Source organism: Pristiophorus japonicus, chromosome 6 (assembly GCF_044704955.1).
Source record: "Pristiophorus japonicus isolate sPriJap1 chromosome 6, sPriJap1.hap1, whole genome shotgun sequence".
NCBI classification, from domain to species: Eukaryota; Metazoa; Chordata; class Chondrichthyes; family Pristiophoridae; genus Pristiophorus; species Pristiophorus japonicus.
In genome coordinates this window covers 27736034-27748099 of record NC_091982.1, presented here as the reverse complement: position 1 = coordinate 27748099, position 12066 = coordinate 27736034, and the positions used below count along the sequence as shown (strand labels likewise).

The window sequence follows — 12066 nt, the reverse complement described above, 5'->3', positions numbered from 1 at the left end:
CTTGCAAATGATTGCCCTTTCCTCTTCATGCTAGGAAAGAATAATACATTGCCTTTGCTACAATATTGCCTGAATACTAGCAGCAGCTGAGGTAAGGTAGTGAGTCAAAACAGTGCAGATTTTACTAATTAGACAGTAAAGAACACAGCTTTGCCACATGTCAAAACAGGCTATACTGCCAAAATAAATTCTAAACCCATAACTTTGAGTTCATTAGTAGCTGCAAAAGCAGGTCTGAATTTTTATTTGATAAATCATTTTGCAGCTTACTTTCCACTGCTGTTTGTGATACTCTTTCTTCACAGCAGCAGATGTACTATAGAACAGTAAACAGCTTCAGGTTGAGTGATGCTGTCTTTATTGTGCATTTTACAGTAGTTCTCATCATTGTTAGCCTTACCCAATGATTAATTTATATAGTGGGCACAGATTTTGCAAGTACTTTGCTTCATGCCGATTTCTTCAAGAACCTGTTGCTTCTCTTAAGGCAACTTTCTCGTGCATCAGGAAGTTGGAGTGCAATGACTGAAAATGCCCAGTGGAATTGATTGAGTATAGCATTCAAATGATTTCAAGGCTATGATTCAGTCTCAGGACTCAGCGTTGCAATATACCGTGAATCCTTGATAACATTGTAACTCTGCCGGGGTAACCATCATTTCCTATGTGAGTGAATCTAACTCAGAATGCTGCGATGGTGAAACGTGGCACTGCCTCAACTGAGTTTGACTGAGGCTTTTCTGGTGAGGCATGGAAAGGCAGCAGATCTGCTGCTTAGAGTGCATTGTGCACTGCAGGAGAGCCGTGTGCTTTGCTCTTTAAAAGATCACTCTTTATGATCAATACCGTCTCTTAATTGTTGCTACATTGGTGCAGAAGAAGGTGTATAATCAATTCCATTGCCCACACAGGTAGGTAAAGCTGAGAATCAACATAGAACAATGTACAAAATAAGGCAAACGCTCTGGACTCATTTTAGAAGCAGTTAGATGTTGAGCAATGCGGGTTATAGGGGGCGGGCTATAGGGGGCGGAAATTGATCTTGGGCAGTAGTGTACTACGGGTGTTTTATACCCCTCCCAATTTTCTTTTCCATTGAGTTTGGCAGCCAGCAACTTCCAAAAGCCCAGTGCAGCTGCTTAAAACAGGCGTTAGGTCCCTTGAATATGCGAATCACAGTTTTCACCGTGAGACAAATTCCTCAACGATAGTTTTTGGTTCAAAGTAATACGGTAAAGGCTTCAAGCATACTATTCAGTTTATTTCACATGTAGAGTTGCAGGATTCAGTTATTAGGAGACAGGGATTGATAGGCTATATGGTCACCGAGAAGCATCAGAGTTGAATGTAATTTTATCCTCATGCGATGTCTACCAATGTGCACTATCCAGCATCATCATAGGCAGTCCCGCGAATGAGGATGACTTGCTTCCACACAAAAAGGGATGAGTTCAGATGTTTCAATGAAGGACCCGATATTCCAGTTTTGAACTCCAATCGAAGGGGCGGAAGATGCCTATGCGTGGATTTTTTTAACATGGTGACCGTTGCACATCAGCTACCACACGGGCTTGATAGAGCTAGGCCCTTATCCAGTGGCTAGGGTTAACCAGGACAACTGGAGACCTGCTCTGCTGCACGAAACTAGTGCGCACACAAATCACAGTGTGGGCTGGCCCGTGCTGCCCCAGAGCCCTCGGCTCTTCTGGACCCCGTACCCTCATTTGCCGCATCTCCGCCACGATCTCCTGCCGCACGTCCGCACCAAACATTCGCCGAACCTCTGCCATGATCATCCACCGAATCTCAGCCACGATCTCTCACCGCTCCTCCACCTCGATCACTCACCGCACCTCTGCCATGACCTTCTCACTCCTCTGCTGAACCTCGGCCCCGTCAATACTCCTGCCCACGCTCCAAATGGCGACCTGGGTCCTGATGACTATCCAGCAAGTGTCTGGATAGCAAACCAAGACAGAAATCCTGACTGATTTTTGTTCTCCTTCCTTAGTCTGGGAAAGCTGATGCCCTTCTTAGCATCTCACTAGTACCGAGGCTGAGATCCAGCTCATGCAGCACTAACTAGGAATCAAACCTGGGATTTTTCTGATCTTTGAGGCTCAGTTCTACACTACACGGTGCATTTGACCACAGGAGCCATCAGGAGATCCAAGATAAGACATTATTTTTAAATGAACAAGGCATTGTGTGGGGAAAAATGAATCAGTTAAGATGGTGTGAGAAAATATTTTGTTGCAGTGGCTTAATGCCTTAATCTTTTATGTTCATTGCAGGGTTTCTCTGATCTTATACTTGATAAATTTATTGAGACAGGAGTCAATGTCACTGGCTTCCAGCTTGTGAATTATGAGGATCCAATGGTGCAAAAATTCATGCAGAGATGGACAAAGCTAGATCAGAGAGAGTACCCTGGAACTGCCGCCAGCACATTAAAGGTATGATCGTCACCCTGTAAAATATTCAACCAGCTTACATCGCGCTCTGCTCGAGATTCAGTGGAGAGTAGGTCAGATCTTAAAAATAGAACAACTTGGATATTTCAGGCTGTCTTATTAATGCTAAAAAGACCCACTTGATCAAAATAATTCTGTAAGATTTCTAAATCAGTACCAGAAATAAAAACTGTTTAAAGCAACTATGGCACTACAACAACAACATGCATTTAAATAGTGCCTTTAACATAGAAAAATTCCCCAAGTAGCTTTAGTTAAATTATTACAGATAATAAATTATATACGCGAAATAATTTAGGCCTCTGTCTGTAGGTTGAATGTAGGGACTCGTTTTATATGTGAATCATGAGGATGGATATTATTGTAGCTATTCTGAGAAACATGCATGCCTTTTGCTGGCTTCTCTCCTGTTCATTCAGTACTGTCCCGCACCGCACACCTCTCTCAGGATCCCATTTTCCTGGCTCTTCTCCAGTCTCTCACTCAACTCTCAGGCTCTCAATCTTCCATTCATCTCCCTTAGGTTCCCAGTCTCCTGCTTCCCTTTCTCAAAGTCTCACTTTCCCACTGTCCTCTCCAGCTTTTGATTTCCCATTTCCCCTCTTTAAGGCTCCTGGTTCCTTGTCTGTATGCACCGGCGGCAACTCGTGGAACTCACAGCACATCTTGAAATCAAATTTCCTTTTTTTTCTAGGCGCCACAAAATGGGCATTACTGCTTCTCCTTCCTGCAATGCATTGCATTCTGCATAGGCTAATAATTACCCCACAAGTATGACATTACGCTGCTCTGGATTGTACTACTTGAGAGTACATCTTGCTACGTGGGAGAATGTTCCATCTTGGGAAATAGGGATAAAGTGAGACTGCAGTTACACTCTTGTGACTCGTCAGGAAACCTTTATTGTAATGGATCCTGACCTCAGACTCACCTCAGTCTTTCTGACCAATTCCAAGGTGCAGAAGCAATCCCCCAGCAGCTAATTTTAAGGTTAGAAGACAGCAGTGAGACCATCCGTGTCCTAATATTAAGATTCCATAATAAGTTTTGAAACTTTCTCGGAGTTTCAATACACATGAATCATAGAAATCATAACGCAACAGCCATTGCACCTGTGCTGATGCTGCCTGAGAATTTATGAAATATGGTTTCATATCGGACTGGAGTTATGCTGCAGCTGGTGCACATTGAAAGCAGCATGAAATGGCCTCTCGAGGTGGATTCTCACACCACTTTTCTTTAATGAGTCCATGGGCTAGAACCTCCACTTTTTGTGCCTGCTTAACGCCCACTTAGTGGCCATTTTACCGTTGAAATGACGTATAACGCCCATATATCGCACATTTTGGCACAAAATGGAAACTGGTGGGCATTTTTCGGAAACTTATCACCAAGCGTTACTTTCCCCATGTGCTTAACGCCAGGGAAAAAATATTACCGCCCGCTCACTTTTTTTAGGAGGAATCAGCAGAATGGGCGAAGTCAACGGCCACAATATTGCCCTGCGTTACTTTCCGCATTAACACCGAGATTCAATATTAATGCCCGGCGAGTGTTTTTTGTCGTAAAGAGCATATTTACCCAAACTAGCGCCCATGGAGATTGGCCATTGTCAATTTCACCACCTCGCACACATTTCGCCCACAATATCACTCGCTCAAAAAACCCGCCACAAAAAGTGGAACTAATCAGAACAGCATTATGGATGTCACGTTGTAGATCACATGTTGCTTTCTTTAAAAGGCTGCTGTGCTTCAACCTCAGTGGAGTTTGCATGTACTCTGCAGGTCGCTAGAGTTGATGTGAACATCTCTAAAAACATCTTGACCACACTGTGACCAATTGGAATTGAAGAGGTGTGTTCGTCGGGACATTTCTTGTTTGTGAGCAATCGGTGCAAAACAAAGAGCTACTGCAATGGGGCCTGTCCTTTCTCACCCTCTCTTGGTGACCAAATACATGCAGCAGACTCGACATCACTGAAGGAACGCTCCACTGCCCAATGTAAGAAATGACAGACAGATGAGGAGGACCAGATGTTACACCCTCCGCAAGTACAAGGAGAAGCATTCTTACCTCAACTTGCCCAACACCACCTGCCTTCGGAGACTGTGCTTCCACAAAGAGGTTATCACTGAGGTATGCCAGCTGGTAAGGGCAGATCTGCAGCCTGCAAGCAGCATCCGAACTGCACTGTCCGTTCTATGCCTTGGGTTCTTTTCAGGCCACAGCTGCCAACATTTGCGGACTTTCTCAGCATGCCACACATCACTGCATTAGACAGGTCACTGAAGCCCTGTACGCATGCAGGAGGGACTTGATCAGCTTCCCTATGACCAGGGAGGCACAGAGTGAGAGGGCTCGAGGATTCTTCAGAATTGCAAACTTCCCCAGGGAGCAATACATTATACGCACATTCCGATCCAGGCACCTTTTCAGGATGCTGAGGTTTTCAGGAACCGCAAGGAATTCCAATCCCTGAATGTCCAGCTGGTTGTCGACCACCAGCAAATTATACTGGCAGTGAATGCTCAATTTCCGGGCAGCATCCGTGATGCACACATCCTGCGTGAGAGCACTGTATCTGACTTGTTTAACAATGAGCCACAAGGTCAATGCTGGATGCTTGGTGACAAAGGATATGGCCTTGCCACCTGGCTGATGACCCCCTTCGTGACACCCACACCGAGGCTGCAAGGCAATACAACGAGAGCCACAGAGCAACTCGCAATATCGTGGAGAAAACTATTGGAGTGCTGAAGCAGTGCTTCAGATGCCTGGACCACTCAGGAGGCGAGCTCCAATACCACCCTGAGCGGGTAACTCAATTCGTGGTAGTCTGCTCCATGCTACACAACTTGGCTATCAGGAGAGGCAAGAATTGCCTGATGAGTCTGACAGTCCACCTCACCAGAGAGAAGAAGAGGAGGACGAGAAGGCGGATGCTGACATCGGGCCAGACAATCAGGCTGATGCTGAAGCCATGCCCCCACAGCCCTGTATACTGCATGAAAGGACCCATGGTGGCATGATAGCTTCAAGAGCCTTACGTCAGGAGCTCATCAATGATCGCTTTGCCTGAAAGAACATTGATGTTATTTACAAGGCTGACACACTGCTGGGTGTGCCGGTCATACTTCAATGGTGGGCATCACCTTGGTGACAGTTAAAGTTTAAGTTGATTAAAGTTAAGTGAGATTATACCCTTTGATGTTAAGGAATCACCAGCGTATAATGGTACAGCTATCTGAGCCAATGTGCTGCAAGATTTTGCTAAATAAAAAACATTTAAACCGAATATTAGTCTGAAATCATCAGTATTTCTGTACAAACCAACCCTTTCCTCCTCCCCACCTCTACGCCTTCCCCTTCCCCTCCTGACAACAAGCCGCCTGGCCGTGGAGGTCCTCAGGCGATGCTTCATTGGGGAGGGGGGGGAGGGGCTGACGGCCGAAGCGCTGCTTGGACGGATACGGGAGAGGACAGTCCCAAGGTGAGAGCATGCTCCGAGCCATAAGCAAGATGTTGCTGCTGGCTCTCATGTGGTTGACAATGGGGGTGCATCACCTTGGGGTGCACTGCGGCGCTCCGGGACCACTGGGAGCCCTTTGTCACCAGTGTTCCTGGCTACCAGCTCCAGGGCCTCCTCCATCCTTTCTATGCTATTTCTTATTTGCTGGACAAAAACTCGGTGCCAACTATGGTCTTGGTGCTTAGTAGGCTTTTTGCTGCTGGTGAATTTCCATCGTTCCTCCCACAACAGCCAAACAAGCACACACCACAGCCACACATGCCTTCTGTCCCTCTGAGCTCCCTCTTTCTCTGTCTCCTCTTCTGCGCATGTCATGATGACCCTTGACCTCCTGAATCGCGGGAATCAAGCCATGCCATGTCGTTGCTAAGAACGGCCACACTTTACGGCAGAAGATCAGAAAAATTTAACGCAATCGCCCATTTGATATCGCTCGCGGTAATGCCCATTTTCAAAAATGTAAACTAGGTGTTTTAAGAATGGGCGAGAAGCTGGCGATCAGGAAACCCTTTTTTACCGCCCATGCCAGAAATAAAGACCATTTTTGGGCGATAAGCTCAAAAGTGGAGGTTCTAGCTCCATGTGTCATATCAGGACCAGACCCCTTTTGCTTCAATGCAGACTGAAAATCAATGTGAAGTGCAGTAAGACTGCAGCCTGAGATAAGCATTGTCCATGCTAGAAGAAAAGTTTCTGCCAGTTAGTTTTGAAATGGCTTGACTGAATGGCATTGTTTGATTGCATGATGGTCAGAGGGGCCCTTTGTGGCCACAAGCTATCCTAGATTGCACAATGGCAAACATGAAAAATAAGTCTAGAAAATTGTTTCTAACAATTAAAGTTTAAAGAATGAATTATCTGATATCAACAGATCTATTATTGTATGTCCCTACCAGAGAAAAAAAATTCCAGCCAAACAGTGGGAGGCAAAATTGCCCCTTTTTATAGCCCTGGGGGGGGGGGGCACTAATGGGGTGCAATGGCGTTTTCGCGAAGGGAGGGAGGCGCCACACACTTGTATATTGGTACTTCTTGCTAATTAACATTAACGTAGCACTAAACCCACTGTGCAAGGCCGGTTTTTGAGTGGTAGTCTCAGCAGGAGGCCCAATGTAACATGGCCATAGTGTCATTGGAGTAAGAATAGCCTTCTCTTAAAGCAAGACTGTCATTTTAGAAAGCAGCATCGGTCCCTTAAAGGGGAACTGCCTTCTAAAATGAAACAAAAAATAATTTTAAAATATGCAGTTTTTAGCCCTTAGAGCTCAACTGCTTTGTGAAAAAAAATTAACATTGAAATGAATTGCCAAATAGCAGTCTTCAGCTCTTAAAGCTAAATTGCCTTCCACACCTGAAAAAAAAGGGAAAAGTGCTTCAGCACTAACACAAATGGCTTAGCAAGCCAGGGAAAGGCACCCAGAGTCTTGTACACAGTACTCTAGCTTTCTGTAGGGGATCAACACTGCAAGAGAAATCCTCTAACCACAGGGGCCAGGAGGCCCTCCATCAGCGAGGGGCCACATCACGGAGGCCGTCACTGTCAGCAGTGTTGCCCCACATCCTGGCTCTGGTGCCCAAAGAAGCTTCATGACCACAGACAAGTGGTCAAGGTCAGTGAATGCATCTTCAAAATTCGTCTCCTACTAACTGCACCACTAGTCTCACACACTGCTCAATGCATGACCCCCCAATCACTTAACGACCAACAATCTGTAGCAAACATGAGGCACACCTCCCATTCCTAGCTTCACCTCATGCCCTTGAAGGAGACAGTGCTGGCCATTCTTGGCAGGGGCATGGCTGAGCCCTTGGCCAGTGGCGGGGCTGAAAGGATACAAGATGCTGGTATCCTTATACGTTATCCTCCTTTTCACATGCACCTCTTGCTTTCCCGCCCTCCCCTCAACACAACTCCAGCCTTGTACCTTCTTCATTTCACACACCCAGGAAATGCAGCCTGCCCAGCCAGTGGTTGACCAAGAAGAGGGAGGGGAGAGCGAAGAAGAAGAAATGCCATCACTCAATTTCACACTCCCAGGCACCAGCTCCTCAAGGTTGACCAGCAAGGCCATTTGCAGTGTCCCCCACTGAAAGTCAGCAGCCTTCCACCAGCCATACTGCAGCCACTGGGGTAGCACTGAGTGACATCAGTAGGATAGACGAAGGCACACACAAGACAGTCACTAAGAGAATGTATAAGGGGAATTAATTGATTTCTTGATGTCATATTGGATACATAAATGTATAAAGTTGGATTGGAAAGTGTGCTTTGTGGTGGCTTTTATTTCAGCATTGTGGCCAAGAGGATGCTGTGATGGTCAGTAACAGAGGGAAGGTAAGGTGTGGGACTAATGTTGAAAGGGGAATTGGGTTTGTGGTCACTGGTACCGCAGGCGGATAATTCCATCCCAGATATCCCGGCCAGAAGGGGGCTAACTGGGTTGCACCCTTCCTTCTGCGTCCTCCTCTTCCCTCTGCAAGTAAATGCTGGAAATCTGAAATAAAAGCAGAAATTGTTGGAAATACTCAGCAGGCCAGGCAGCTTCACGACCAGAGACGGGAACTCTGTTTCTCTCTCCGGGGATGCTGTCTGACCTGCTGAGTATTTCCAGCATTTTCTGTCTTCTCAGAGGCCTTGCATTAGGATCTGAGGCCTTACAAGCATCCAGCAGCACTTGCTGCACTCCCTGCACACTTTAAAAAAAAATTAACATCTATTGCACCAACCCACTACTTCAACAAAATATTAAAAATTCAGTTCAAAAGCTTAAATGCAAACTCCTGAAAGATGAGTGTCTCTGTACATCTGCTACACACTCGCTTTTCAGAGTGAGCTTAGGACTCAGCGCTAAACTCAAAGCAAAGAGCCAAGTTCGCAGAGCGTAGCGTCAAGGTGGCGTGCAGAACAGCTGATGTCACGCTCTCCAGATTTGCATGTCCAGGTCCAACCCTACTAACGGCAGCACTATGGAAATCACTAAAATGGTGGTCACCGAGTCCTGCACAGGGTGTGTAAGAGTGGTGACCACCATTTTGTTTCAGTAATCTGCCAGTAACGGGTGGCGGTATGTAGCTGAATTTCTAGGCCATTGATTCTGAATCCTCATTACAATTTGCATTTTTTTTTCGGTTACCCATACTGCATGTCAATGTGTGTGTTTCTACATTACATAGTTACATCAAAAGGTAAGAACAACTCCATGTGAGGAAAATCTAATTGAACCTATGCCTTATCCATAATTTCAGTTACTAAGCTGATTTCTTTACTAAATAGCTCTTTTTCCATTTGGCTAATGAGATCAGTATAGCTCCTCATTTTGTTTCCGCACTAACAAATGTCTCTTGTGTTACATATAATTGCTCGTCCACCAAGTGAAACTTTTAATTATAAGCCTGTTTTTTTATTCTGTACCATTCAGTTAACTAACATAGAACTTACTAGTGTAAACAAAATGCCTCCAACTTTTCATACTCAACTGAAATATGCTTAATTAAATCTCATTCCTCAAGTGCCTTAACTCTCCCATCTATATTTTGGGCATCCCAAGGTTTTCGTCTCTATTATCTGGTTTGGAAAATTATTCTAAACATTTGTTACTAAAGAGTGACTCTTACTATTACTGCTGATATGTACTACTTTGAAATAAATAAATGATTATCAACCAGAAAAATTATGCAGAGAGCAAAATTGATAATCTACAGCATTTCTGATCACAGAACAGAACTACTTACTGACCCGTTTAATTTAAACATTTTGTGTCAGCAACTTGCTTTCCGCATGCTCATGCATTTTTAAGCAAGCATGGATTTGGGTGTAAAATTTGTTTTGTATTGTCCATGTACATTAAATGTATAGTTACAATGGTGCGCCACAAGGGGCACTGTGGTGGGAGACCCGAAAGTACCTGCGAGACAGAGGATAAAAGGCTGCGCACCACACCTGAGGGGCACTCAGAAGTTACACAATAAAGGACCAAGGTCACAGCAGTTACTACAACACCATACTGTGTGGAGTCAGTGATTTGAGTGCTAAATACATCACAAAATTAACTAGCTCTTTTAGCATGACATCAAAAAAGATAGTATCAGGATTGCACTCTTCCCCCCCCCCCGCCGCCCCAAGCTCCTCGATGTTCTCTTCCCTCATCCTCCACAATGCCTGGATGCCGACCCCATTCTCTCCCTCCCCCCACCCCAATCTCAATGTCGGTCCCTATTCTCACTCCCACCTCGATCTCTTGATACCAGTCCCCAATGTTTTCTCCCTCCCACAACCCTACCCTGATGCTCGAGTCTGGCCCCCAACCGGTTTCAAATGCAAATCAGGGCCTGCCGTTAAATGAAGCAGGTCCTGCGGGAAACCCATTCTCTTGGGTTTCCTGACCACTTCTGAGCCCCTCCGCTTGCAACCCACCTGCCGATTAAAATTCTGGCCTATGTGTCTTCGACATTCTGAAGGTTATTGGCCAGTTTACACCATAATTTCCAGTCCCTAAATATGTGGATTCTCTCACCCCATTGACATTGCGCATACCCACTCGATCACATCGTCTAACCACATTCCTCTTTGCTTGCCTTTTAATGCATTAACATCAACTTTTTCAGACAGCAACAATCCCAACAACTATTCTCTTGCCTCCAAATAATGTGCCCATAATTTGTAATTTTCTCTTCATAATCAGCTTCATCATTTCTCTAATTTCTTGTGCTAGCTTAAGGACCTTCTCATTAATCATTCTTCTTGTGCAATTGATTTTCAACATACATCTGTATCACCTCCAATCTTCTTACTTCAACATTCAAGGACCAAGTTTCAAGTCTGTGCAATGCTGTCACTGCAGGTACATGAGAATCCAGTTTTTAGCACTAGATTTATTCTATGATTGCACAGAAACTACTGCAGCTTATTAAATAGATGCAGCCATGTAAGATAATGGAAGTGTAGGTAAATCTCAAGCTTCATAGACTTTTCATGCACAAATTATGAACACAACAAATTATTCATTAGTGTTCATTAGTAACACAAAATAATCAATGTGATCCTTGCTCGTTAAAAGATTTGAATGCCCGTTAAAATATTAAATGATTCTACATGATGGCAGTAATTCTTTTACTCCCAAGAATCTCCATAGAGTTCCCATAATTTTCAATGGGAATGATCCACCTACATTTGACTTGATTCATCTCATTCTGGAGATTAAATAAAGGAGTTGTCCACAAGTGGAAATTGTACACGGTTTATCAGAAAGGGTGGGTTCAGTAGGCAAAATAGCCTTTTCTCGCTCCATGCTTTGAGACATCTGACCTAAAAAGGGCAGCACAATCCCTTAGCCCCAAGTCACACAAATGAAATCCAGTCTTCTAACTGCTCCCATCTTATTACCAATTCAACTATTTAATTACAGAACCATTGTGACAGCTACTAATTAAAGGTAACATTTTCAAGTGAAAGACAAGCGTAATTATGCCCTATTTCAGATCAAACAATTGCTATGCAACCGTGCAGTAATGTCTTATTTTGATCTAAACTCTAGAGGCCAATGGAGATCAATGTTGATGCCAGTTGATGGGCCTGGGAGCCATCCTTATGCAAAAACATAATCTCATATCATCTATGTCAGTCAATCACTCAAGTCCACAGAGCAATGCCAGATTGTGTGTAAGGAGTTAGCAATTATGAGCTGAAGTTTCCCCCTCTTTAAAAACGACGCATCTCACGGAGGTCGCCGACTTCCTGGGAGAAAAAATGCACCGAAAAGACAACCTGCAATTCTGGCCGATCCTCGGGGCGTCTTCAGCCGCAGAGTGGCGCAGGAGAGTAAGGGGGGCGGAGCTAGGGACGTGCTGGCTAGAGAGAGCCGGCAGGGGGGTGGGGCTAGGGTCCAGTGTCGGTTTCAGTGCTGGCAGCATTTGCGGACAGCCGCTGCCGACTTTAGTTCAAGGTAAGATTTACTTCAGTTCTTTACTTGTTCATTTAATTATTTACTTCAGTTCTTTATTTTTTATTGGATGCTTATTATTTTTTGTGCTTTGTTTGGTGCTTGGTGGTGCTTTAAATGT

The 12066-nt window shown here is 44.7% G+C and overlaps 1 protein-coding gene across 2 annotated transcripts in view; it reads left to right on the top strand.

The window, feature by feature from the left end:
- The window catches only part of gria3b (glutamate receptor, ionotropic, AMPA 3b), a 494474-nt gene that overhangs the window by 221415 nt on the left and 260993 nt on the right, over window positions 1–12066 (top strand). For both annotated transcript variants that reach the window (XM_070882006.1, XM_070882007.1), the window contains exon 6: window positions 2295–2456. In XM_070882006.1, coding sequence (XP_070738107.1) covers window positions 2295–2456 — 162 coding nt within the window. The remainder of the gene's footprint in view (window positions 1–2294; window positions 2457–12066) is intronic.